General features: G+C 46.1%; 1 protein-coding gene across 1 annotated transcript; it reads right to left on the reverse strand.

Annotated features, from left to right (window-relative positions):
- Positions 1 to 1243: 1243 nt before the first annotated feature.
- LOC110515932 (von Willebrand factor A domain-containing protein 7) lies at positions 1244 to 10510 on the reverse strand. The gene is made up of 18 exons (XM_036953857.1): positions 10379 to 10510; positions 9122 to 9433; positions 8761 to 8913; positions 8164 to 8304; positions 7920 to 8013; positions 6980 to 7108; positions 6362 to 6548; positions 5956 to 6125; positions 5309 to 5421; positions 4960 to 5076; positions 4479 to 4638; positions 4299 to 4375; positions 3674 to 3806; positions 3441 to 3593; positions 3161 to 3253; positions 2578 to 2864; positions 2132 to 2431; positions 1244 to 1954 (listed from the first exon to the last, which is right to left on the reverse strand). Exons 2-18 carry the CDS (start codon positions 9308 to 9310, stop codon positions 1484 to 1486), a joined length of 2967 nt encoding a protein of 988 aa, XP_036809752.1. The 5' UTR covers positions 9311 to 9433; positions 10379 to 10510; the 3' UTR covers positions 1244 to 1483.
- Between the last annotated feature and the right edge of the window lie 2078 nt (positions 10511 to 12588).

The following is a 12588-nucleotide window of genomic DNA, read 5'->3' on the forward strand; positions in this document are numbered from 1 at the left end:
GTGTATTATGACAGTTCCCACAGTGTATAAATGACACAGTTCCCACAGTGTATTTTGACACAGTTCCCACAGTGTATTATGACAGAGTTCCCACAGTGTATTATGACAGAGTTCCCACAGTGTATTATGACAGAGCTCCCACAGTGTATTATGACAGAGTTCCCACAGTGTATTATGACAGAGTTCCCACCGTGTATTTTGACAGAGTTCCCACGGTGTATTATGACAGAGTTCCCACAGTGTATTATGACAGTTCCCACAGTGTATTATGACAGAGTTCCCACAGTGTATTGTGACAGAGTTCCCACAGTGTATTATGACAGAGTTCCCACAGTGTATTATGACAGAGTTCCCACAGTGTATTATGACACAGTTCCCACAGTGTATTATGACACAGTTCCCACAGTGTATTTTGACACAGTTCCCACAGTGTATTATGACAGAGTTCCCACGGTGTATTATGACAGTTCCCACAGTGTATAAATGACACAGTTCCCACAGTGTATTTTGACACAGTTCCCACAGTGTATTATGACAGAGTTCCCACAGTGTATTATGACAGAGTTCCCACAGTGTATTATGACAGAGTTCCCACAGTGTATTATGACAGTTCCCACAGTGTATTATGACAGAGTTCCCACAGTGTATTGTGACATAGTTCCCACAGTGTATTATGACAGAGTTCCCACAGTGTATTATGACAGAGTTCCCACAGTGTATTATGACACAGTTCCCACAGTGTATTATGACACAGTTCCCACAGTGTATTTTGACACAGTTCCCACAGTGTATTATGACAGAGTTCCCACAGTGTATTATGACAGTTCCCACAGTGTATAAATGACACAGTTCCCACAGTGTATTTTGACACAGTTCCCACAGTGTATTATGACAGAGTTCCCACAGTGTATTATGACAGAGTTCCCACAGTGTATTATGACAGAGCTCCCACAGTGTATTATGACAGAGTTCCCACAGTGTATTATGACAGAGTTCCCACCGTGTATTTTGACAGAGTTCCCACGGTGTATTATGACAGAGTTCCCACAGTGTATTATGACAGTTCCCACAGTGTATTATGACAGAGTTCCCACGGTGTATTATGACAGAGTTCCCACAGTGTATTATGACAGTTCCCACAGTGTATTTTGACTGAGTTCCCACAGTGTATTATGACAGAGTTCCCACAGTGTATTATGACAGAGTTCCCACAGTGTATTATGACCGAGTTCCCACAGTGTATTATGACAGAGTTCCCACAGTGTATTATGACACAGTTCCCACAGTGTATTATGACACAGTTCCCACAGTGTATTATGACAGAGTTCCCACAGTGTATTATGACAGAGTTCATTACATATTTCCACCCTGTCTTTTTGTACAACATAACATATACATACCGGTTATGTCTGATGACTTGAGTCTCTCTGCACTGATTCCACTGTTCCACATGACATCTACCTACATGAACTATTATACAACTCTATAGCTCTACTCTCTTCCACAGGAGAAGAGAAAGCATCACACAGATCCTTAGATACAGGGACAGAGTCAAAGGTGACCCTCCAGTAGATGTAGTACTAACTACAGGTACAGCTGTAGTGTTGGTGACAGAGGCCTGTGCTGTAGAGCTCACAACCACCCCCACAGAGTCCTTTACTGAGCCCAGACACACACCCACGTTGCCTGCCCTGTCAACTACCACTAGCTCTACCTTCTTTGAACAGCAGGTGGCGCTGTACTCAATCCGGGTCACGTTCTCGCCCCCGGTGCCCACCTCTGTAGAAGTGTTCAGGGTCCCGTTGCCCTGGCGCAGGGTGACTCGGTCGATGCCAGTCCCGTTGGCACCGTCGGTCAGGTTGGCAGAGAGCTGCCAGTAAGAGGCACCACAGTCAGCCGGGCAGTTGGACGAGACGCTGACCACCCCACACTGGGGAGGAGTGAAATCTGTCACCTGGAGAAGGGGGAGACGGAGAGGGAGCGATAGAGAGCTTAGTCAGACAACTGAAGTAGTGGTGGTGGTAGAACCATCTCTGACCTGTAGCGCTGTTAGCATTCTTATCAGGGCCATGAGGGAGAGAGGATATGAGGAAAGGAAACCCATTTTAGAGTTTTGGAACATGACACTCACCTTGCTGACAACAGAGAGACGCAGGATGGCGTAGTTCAAGTCTGCTGCTCCAGCGGACTCTGCCTCGATGGTCAGGGTGACGTCCGTTCCCGATGAGGTGCTGGCGGGCGCCGTGAGAGTCACCGTACCTTTGGCCTCTCCCTCTCCGGTCACAATGGAGACACTGGCGGGGAAGGAGGAAGTGAAGCCGCGGTCGTTCGTGGCTCGGACGGTAAAAGCTCCTCCTGTTCCGTTGGCCATTGCCACAGTGAAGGGGACAGAGATGGTAGAACCGGGTTCTAGAGTACTGTCAGCCTGGGCCTGGGGAGGGAAGAACTTCACTTTTTAACAATAAGACAGTGTTCAAAATGCCATCCTATTCCTTGTAGTGCACTGCTTTTCATCAGAACCCTAGCGGCCCAGGTCCAACGGAAAAGGGTGCAATTTCAGAGTTCTACAAGACTGACCGTAACAGAGATGCTGGAAGTCTTTATCTGAGTGGAGACCTGTCTCTGGAAGAGGCTAGGTGATGATTTGGTGGTGGCGCTATTGCTCTCTCCCCTCAGACGCACAACAAACTCCCCCTGTGGGACTCTGGCCACGGTAACCAGGAAGTCCCCGCCGCCGGTGCCGCCTAGCAATTGCAGGGTTCCGTTGACTTCTGACCCTGACCCCGAGGCCTCGACCAGGGCCACCGCCGTCACAGTGACAGAGTCACCCCCCGTCACAGACACCAGCAGGGTTATGTTATCGCCTGGGAGGGGGGAGGGGGAGTAGGAGAGACCGGGTGGTGGAGGGAGACATGGAGGAAGAGGAGAGAAGGGGAGGAGAGTGAAGTGAACAGAGGTAAAAGAGAGGGTAAGAATGAGAGAGAGGGTAACGGAGCGAGGGAGAAAACGAGGTAGAAACAGAGAGGCAAGGTGAAGTAGAGAGGAAGAGGAAGTTATTATTTTATTTTACATTATTTGAAACTACTCTGCTGTGATGCTATGGAAGATGAAGATGAAAGAGCCGGTACTGAAGATGGTTTCATCTGTTATTTATTGTTACCTGTGAGAGGACGGCCCTCTTTGAGGCCAAAGTCTCCATGAGCCCCCCCGAAAGCCTCCACAAAATGGTAGCCAAAATTAACAGAGCTCTGACCTGAAACACACACACACGCACATTAGATAATCATTATTCAAACAATTCTTACATAGAGAATAAAGATAGATATCTAAATGTTGTGATGAGGAGGGGAAGTCCAGACAATGGACTACGTCTGAAATAGAACCCTATTCCATATAATCACTACTGTTGACCAGGGATCAGGGCTCGCCACTGTACTGACCTATGACCTTCAGTGAGTAAGACTCTAGGGAGTTAAGACTGATTTCCCATAATCCTGTGTTGTTGTGTGTGGTCAGAGAGATGCGGTGTAGGTTCCCTACAGTCTGGATGGTCCCCAGAGGACCACTGGCCTCACTGTTACTCTGAGACACACCTAGAGGGAGGAGAGGGACATCTGGTTATCAAACCTTTACCTGGTCTACAATAACTCACAACTGGCTGTCACACACACACCTGAAGGGCTGGTGAGAGTGAAGGAGAGGGATCCTCCTGTGATGTAAGCATTCAGATTTCTCATAGACTCGTCTACTGTAAAGGAGAAATTCTCTGCCTTTCCTGGGCTCCTTACCTCCTGTAGAACAGTAACCTGGAGGAGGAGGAGGAGCAAGAAGAGGAGGAGGAGGAGGAGGAGGAGGAGGAGAGGATAATAGACAATACATTAGATATGTTAACAACACAGTAACCTGGAGGAGGAGGAGTTAATAGACAATACATTAGATATGTTAACAGCACAGTAACCTGGAGGAGGAGGAGGAGCAAGAAGAGGAGGAGGAGGAGGAGGAGGAGAGGATAATAGACAATACATTAGATATGTTAACAACACAGTAACCTGGAGGAGGAGTTAATAGACAATACATTAGATATGTTAACAACACAGTAACCTGGAGGAAGAGGAGGAAGAGGAGGAGGAGGAGGAGGAGGAGGGGCTAATAGACAATACATTAGATATGTTATAAACACCGTTGAGGTCATTGTTATGTGTACAGTTGTATATCTTGTCCAGTGAGTGAGAGTGACTGACTGAACACTGAGCTGGCGGACATTGGTCTATAACCTGTAGGTCAATACATTATCATACCTGTGCTGCATCGGAGGCGTCCTCGATGACGCTGGTGGCCCGGTGCAGATCCTCCTTGGTGACCTCAATGGCCTGACCTAGAGGAAGGGAGCACAGTATGTTCTGAGAACTCTATAAGAAGCTGTAAAACACTTTGAGACAACTGCTTTGTGAATTAAATCAATTGAATGATTGGTTGACCTCCAGAGGCCTGGGCAAGGTCACGGTACAGCTGAGCGTCTGATTGGGCCATCCGGTTGGAGGCTCCACCCTGACTGGGCCATACGGCTGAAGCCCCGCCCATGGAACGCCTACGACGACGTCGACTGGATCGGAGGTTGTCAGTCAACATGAAGGTCACCTGAGGAGAGGAGAGGAGAGGGAGCAGAGGAGAGGTAGAGAGAGGAGAAGAGAGTTAGAGGTTGATGACAGAATAAAGGATGAAAGGAAAGTGAAAGTTAGGAAAGAATGGCAGTAAAGAAGTAAGATATGTTGAGATCAATCATGATGGCTAACATCACACTTTATCAAATCTCAGTCAGACAACTTGTGAGCCCACAAACAGTAAACTGTCTCCAAAAGGGGGGAGAGACAGAGACAGTGATGAAGAGAAGCACAGAGAAAGAGACAGAAAGAGAAGGAGACAGAGAGAGAAAGATAAACAGTAGTGAAAGCTACTAACCACAGACTTGGTGCTCTCTATGAGGGCCGTGACAGTGCTCTTCAGTGCAGTGTCTTTAGCAGGAGCATCAGTGAACACAAAGATCTCAGAGGAGGGTGGCGCCGCCGTGAGGGCCAGCTGGGAATTACAACACATTCAGCTAAGAGTTAGACCACACTGGGATCAAGTACTGGAACTCTATGGTAAATAACATGTTCAGTCTAACTAACCAGCTCTGGCAGAGTTACTAAAACAGGCAACCACATTTCAAATGCAGCCGTTCAAATACAGCCTTCATATTGGCAATGAAACCTTTGCTCATGACATTGCCTGTATATATATATATACACACACACACACGGACACACACCTGTAGTCCTGATAGGCACAGCTCTGGTATATCTCCTCCTCCTGATGCTGTCAGGGCGTTGATTCTCTGTTTGAAAATGTCTGCATTTGTTGTGGTGATCAGAGGTCCAAATCCTGCAAACACACACACAAACACACACACACACACACACACACAGCCACACACACACACACACACACACACACACCACAAATGACAAATTGTGTAAGATTTGGTCTGACGTGAAAATGTAATGTTATGCCACTTAAGTAAAAAGAGAAGAAATTTGGGTTAAAACAGTTATTCTGCTCCCAATTTCAGAGAGGCACTTGTGGCATGTGACAGGCTAACACCCCCCCTGGGTTGAATGGGACCAGGATGTATGTTCCTGCTGATCTGGGACCAGGCTAACACCCCCCCTGGGTTGAATGGGACCAGGATGTATGTTCCTGCTGATCTGGGACCAGGCTAACACCCACCTGGGTCGTTGAAGGGGACCAGGATGTATATTCCTGCTGATCTGGGACCAGGCTAACACCTAACTGGGTCTGTGAATGGGACCAGGATGTATATTCCTGCTGATCTGGGACCAGGCTAACACCTAACTGGGTCTGTGAATGGGACCAGGATGTATGTTCCTGCTGATCTGGGAACAGGCTAACACCCACCTGGGTCGTTGAAGGGGACCAGGATGTATGATGAAGGTTCCTGCTGGGTTCCTCTCTTACTGTCGATGATGGAGAAGGACACTCTCTTAGCCTCAGTGATGTCATCACTCATACTGCCTGTGGTGTCGATGACAAAACACAACACTGATGACTGGGTGATGTCCATTAACCTGGAGAGAAGATGAGAGAGAGCAAGGGAGATTATGAACCAAAACCACCCTTTGTTATCCTAGCTCCTCACAACAGTTTACCATGACATCTCCCTCATCATATAGTAGTCCAATCCTTGCCCATAGTAGTGATACAATCCTCCAATTTAACACAAAACATCACAAATAATCCCCTCTTGCCTAAACATTGCCCACCTACTTCAGCCTCTCTCTCTCTCTCTCTCTCTCTCTCTCACCGTAGGAAGCCTTTGTCCCCGGCAGCTCCTCTGATGTCCTCCAATAGTTCCATGGTAGCGTTGACGGCCACGTCGGCTGCAGTGTGGTGGAGGTGACCGTGACTGGACCCCACGTCGTCCTTGTTGATGCCCCCTTCCGGGTCCCGACCGCTGGTCCGGTCAAACGACCCGCCGTGGCTACACTTACCTAGGAGAGGGGGAGATGAGTGTGTAAATTAGTTTGCACCAATGCTCCCGAGTGGCGCAGCGGTCTAAGGCGCTTCATCACAGTGTAAGCAGCATCACTACAGTCCTTGGTTTGATTCCAGGCTGTATCATAATCCGGCCGTGATTGGGAGTCCCCATACGGTGGTGCACAATTGTCCCAACGTCGTCCGGGTTTGGCAGGGGTAGCCCGTCATTGTAAATAAACATTTACCTAGTTAAATAAAGGTTACATAATATCATGTTTTTTGGGTTGTATTTATTAGGATCCCCATTAGCTGCTGTCTATCAAGAAGAGGTGTGTGTGTGTGTGTGTGTGTGTGTGTGTGTGTGTGTGTGTGTGTGTGTGTGTGTGTGTGTGTGTGTGTGTGTGTGTGTGTGTGTGTGTGTGTGTGTGTGTGTGTGTGTGTGTACCTGCAGGTTTGTTGGAGGAGAACAGGTTGAAGTATCCAGAGGTGAGAAGGCCCTGCTGTAAGACCTCTGGTAGGATGTTATCAGTACAGTTACCTCCCATACAGCTCCTACAGGTCGGAGTACTGGGGCCTGAAGAGGGAGGAGAGGGAGGAGATTGAATTATAACAGGAGTACTGGGGCCTGAAGAGAGAGGAGAGTGGGTTATAACAGGAGTGTGTGTATTGGAGGGGGTGACGGTGTGTGGTAATAGCAGTTTGTGCGTTCACTCAAAAATGACACACACACACACACAGAGAGACAGAGAGAGATAGAGAGAGAGAGAGAGAGAGAGAGAGAGAGAGAGAGAGAGAGAGAGAGAGAGAATCCACTGCAGAGTTAGAGTACGGTATGTGGAGTCATCAAATCAAATTGTATTTGTCATATGTGCCGAATACAAAAGTAGAATGCTTACCTACAAGCCCTTAACAACAAGGCAGTTTTTTTTAAAGTGTTAAGTAAAAATACAAGTAACAAATCATTAACGTGCAGCAGTAAAATAACAATAGGGAGGCTATATACTGTGAGTACCGGTACAGAGTCAATGTGCGGAGACACCGGTTAGTGGAGGTAATTGAGGTAATATGTACATGTAGGTAGAGTTAAAGTGACTATGTATAGAGTGGTGTGAAGTGTGTAGAAGCGATGACAAGTCTATTATCTCCAGACTGGTTGGTCGACTGATACAAAGAGGGAGTGGTTTAGTGTTGACATTGGCACACAGCCAAATACTTCTTTATCAATCCGTGAGGAGGGGTTTCTTTATTTTATGAACAAATGCCTTTATAATGTAGGCGTTTTAGCTACGTGTCTGTTTTGCATGTAGTTGCCTGTATTGTGCTGATATAGGTTGGTATGTCTGGGGATGGTTTAAATAAACTACAGAGAGTTCCACACACAATACCTGCCAGGTTCACCAGTTGCAGGTCAGGTCTGATCAGAGTGCTGTACGGCTGTCTGTTCCCCATCTCAACCCAGTTACTGTGGCTGTAGAAATCCTGGAGAGACAGTCACAACCAACTCCACAGTATCAGCACAGTCTTCATCATCTCCCTCTCTCACATGTAGTATGTGTGTGTGTGTGTTTGTGCGTGTGCATGCGTGCTTGTTTGTGTGTCACCTCATCTGTAGTGTGACAGACAGCTCACCTGTAGTGTGTGACAGACTCGTCCCAGGGCCAGCCTGGCCAATAAGAAGCTCCCTCGTTTGACGCTGGCCTTGACCTCCGACACCCCCGCCGTGATCAGGGCCCGCCCCCCCTGGAAGGTCTCACCGTCGAAGTGGTGCGCCTGGCTCACATCATCATCATCATCATCATCATCATCATCATCATCATCATCATCATCATCATCACCACCATCATGTCACCATCATCATAACCATCATCATCATTGTCACCATTATCACCATCATCTCCATTATCATCATCATCATGATCAACATCAGCATTATAATCATCACAATTTTCATCACCATTATCATCATAGTTATCACAATTGTCACCATTATCATCGCCATTGGCATTAACACCATCATCATACTCCAAATAATAATTGCCATCATTATCATCATATTGATCATCATTAACATCATCATCACCATTATCAACACTATTATCATAATCATCACCACATTCATCATCACCATTATCATCATCAGCATCATAATCACCATTATCACCATTATCATAATCATTGTCATGATCATCACTATTATCATCATCGTCATCATCTTGTCATCCTCACTTTGCTCAGAGCAAACGCCATGTCCACCAGGGCGTTGCTAAGGTACATCTTGACAATGGCACTCTGGAAGAGGATGGTGGAGACGAGGGAGGAAGAGGAGGAGTCTGCAGAGCAGGCCTTCTGTAGTTTGATGATGGAGAGACTGTCATCAATCTTTGGAGAGAAAGGGAGAGAGAGAGACACACAGGTTATTAATTGGTTTGTAGGGGAAACACACAAGTAAGAGACTTACTTTCAGTCTGGTGAAAAAAATGTCTTATTAGCACATTCATTGCTTTATTATAGAACTAATTACAAAACATTAGTTCATTTCCAGTAGCTCATTCCGGTCTGTCACAACATCCACCAATAGTCAACTCACAGGCAGGCTGAAGTCCCGCCCCTGGGCGGCTGCCAGGGCGCGGCAGACCTCGGCGGTTTTGCGTAATACGGCCCTCTGTGTGATGTCACGATGTGTGATCGAGCCCCCTCCTGAGATGAGGGGTTTGAAGGCCTGGGTGCCCCCTGGAATGGACAGGTACAGCGCCATCAAGAGGAGGGAGGTCTGCATGGCAGTGCATAAAGTTGAGGGTCCAAGGAGATTGGTGGAGGTCTCTAATAACTCTCTCTATGTGTGAGATATGATCAGAGTCCAATATCAAGTATCTTCCTGGTTCTGTGAGCCTGTTGCAACCTACAGAGACACAAAAGGACAGAGAGCAAATCAAGAAGAGGTTACTCAGGGTTAATGAGCTGTAATGGACACACCTGTGTGGAGATTGGGAATGAAGAGGGAAGCATGAGAGATAAAAGGGAATGAAGAGGGAAGCATGAGAGAGACAAGGGAATGAAGAGGGAAGCATGAGAGAGACAAGGGAATGACGAGTGAAGCATGAGAGAGACAAGGGAATGAAGAGGGAAGCATGAGAGAGAAAAGGGAATGAAGAGGGAAGCATGAGAGAGACAAGGGAATGAAGAGGGAAGCATGAGAGAGACAAGGGAATGAAGAGGGAAGCATGAGAGAGACAAGGGAATGAAGAGGGAAGCATGAGAGAGAAAAGGGAATGAAGGGGGAGGCATGAGAGAGACAAGGGAATGAAGAGGGAAGCATGAGAGAGACAAGGGAATCAAGAGTGAAGCATGAGAGAGACAAGGGAATGAAGAGGGAAGCATGAGAGAGACAAGGGAATGAAGACGGAAGCATGAGAGAGACAAGGGAATGAAGGGGGAGGCATGAGAGAGACAAGGGAATGAAGACGGAAGCATGAGAGAGACAAGGGAATGAAGGGGGAGGCATGAGAGAGACAAGGGAATGAAGAGGAAAGTATGAGAGAGACAAGGGAATGAAGAGGGAGGCATGAGAGAGAAAAGGGAGGGGAGACAGAAATATTCTCACTTAAGTCCTGACCATATCTCAGATCACATTGTACATATCACTAAAATAACTTGTAGTTATCTAACGAATGCACTTTAAGAAAACTCCAATTTACATACAATTTTCCATTCTAATACTTTACATAAACAGTGCGAAATTAACTAAAGATGAAGTCTAAAATACACAAAGTTGACTTACAAAAATTCCAACTGAAATGTTGACAGGTATAATTCATTAAAAATGACATTAAAATGTGTGTTTTACCTGTGAGTCGTGAAGTCCCGATGTCCACGTTGGGAGTGGTGGTGGAAGTAGACTTCAAGTGTGTGTGTACAGTATACTCTGTGTGTTTGACATTCTTTGTCCTTATCAGTTTGTGTGTGGGCTCATTCTGCTCCTTTATAACTTGCTACACCTGGGTGGAGTGACGAGGGGAGGGGAAGTCACTCATTCAGTGTTCAGGTGGCCGTGACAAGAATTCCCAAACAGAACACTCCTCCAGATACACAGGAAGAGGAGGGCTGTGTGTGTACAGTACGTGTTTACGGTGTGTGTGTGTGTGTGTGTGTGTGTGTGTGTGTGTGTGTGTGTGTGTGTGTGTGTGTGTGTGTGTGTGTGTGTGTGTGTGTGTCTGTGTGTGTGTGTGTGTGTGTGTGTGTGTGTGTGTGTGTCAGAGCAGTGGGAGGACAGTAGGAGAGGCCTTACTGTCCGTGTTGAGGAGGTCTGACTCAAATACACATAAAGGCAGTGTACCAAATGACACCCTTTTCCATATACAGTGCCTTGCGAAAGTATTCGCCCCCCTTGAACTTTGCGACCTTTTGCCACATTTCAGGCTTCAAACATAAAGATATAAAACTGTATTTTTTTGTGAAGAATCAACAACAAGTGGGACAAAATCATGAAGTGGAACGACATTTATTGGATATTTCAAACTTTTTTAACAAATCAAAAACTGAAAAATTGGGCGTGCAAAATTATTCAGCCCCTTTACTTTCAGTGCAGCAAATTCTCTCCAGAAGTTCAGTGAGGATCTCTGAATGATCCAATGTTGACCTAAATGACTAATGATGATAAATACAATCCACCTGTGTGTAATCAAGTCTCCGTATAAATGCACCTGCACTGTGATAGTCTCAGAGGTCCGTTAAAAGCGCAGAGAGCATCATGAAGAACAAGGAACACACCAGGCAGGTCCGAGATACTGTTGTGAAGAAGTTTAAAGCCTGATTTGGATACAAAAAGATTTCCCAAGCTTTAAACATCCCAAGGAGCACTGTGCAAGCGATAATATTGAAATGGAAGGAGTATCAGACCACTGCAAATCTACCAAGACCTGTCCGTACCTCTAAACTTTCAGCTCATACAAGGAGAAGACTGATCAGAGACGCAGCCAAGAGGCCCATGATCACTCTGGATGAACTGCAGAGATCTACAGCTGAGGTGGGAGACTCTGTCCATAGGACAACAATCAGTCGTATATTGCACAAATCTGGCCTTTATGGAAGAGTGGCAAGAAGAAAGCCATTTCTTAAAGATATCCATAAAAAGTGTCGTTTAAAGTTTGCCACAAGCCACCTGGGAGACACACCAAACATGTGGAAGAAGGTGCTCTGGTCAGATGAAACCAAAATTGAACTTTTTGGCAACAATGCAAAACGTTATGTTTGGCGTAAAAGCAACACAGCTGAACACACCATCCCCACTGTCAAACATGGTGGTGGCACCATCATGGTTTGGGCCTGCTTTTCTACAGCAGGGACAGGGAAGATGGTTAAAATTGATGGGAAGATGGATGGAGCCAAATACAGGACCATTCTGGAAGAAAACCTGATGGAGTCTGCAAAAGACCTGAGACTGGGACGGAGATTTGTCTTCCAACAAGACAATGATCCAAAACATAAAGCAAAATCTACAATGGAATGGTTAAAAAATAAACATATCCAGGTGTTAGAATGGCCAAGTCAAAGTCCAGACCTGAATCCAATCGAGAATCTGTGGAAAGAACTGAAAACTGCTGTTCACAAATGCTCTCCATCCAACCTCACTGAGCTCGAGCTGTTTTGCAAGGAGGAATGGGGAAAAATGTCAGTCTCTCGATGTGCAAAACTGATAGAGACATACCCGAAGCGACTTACAGCTGTAATCGCAGCAAAAGGTGGCGCTACAAAGTATTAACTTAAGGGGGCTGAATAATTTTGCACGCCCAATTTTTCAGTTTTTGATTTGTTAAAAAAGTTTGAAATATCCAATAAATGTCGTTCCACTTCATGATTGTGTCCCACTTGTTGTTGATTCTTCACAAAAAAATACAGTTTTATATCTTTATGTTTGAAGCCTGAAATGTGGCAAAAGGTCGCAAAGTTCAAGGGGGCCGAATACTTTCGCAAGGCACTGTACATGAGTCCTATGAGCACAATAAGTCCTATAAGCACCATGAGTCCTATGAGCACAATAATTCCTATAAGCACCAT

This window comes from Oncorhynchus mykiss, chromosome 19 (assembly GCF_013265735.2).
Source record: "Oncorhynchus mykiss isolate Arlee chromosome 19, USDA_OmykA_1.1, whole genome shotgun sequence".
NCBI classification, from domain to species: domain Eukaryota; kingdom Metazoa; phylum Chordata; class Actinopteri; order Salmoniformes; family Salmonidae; genus Oncorhynchus; species Oncorhynchus mykiss.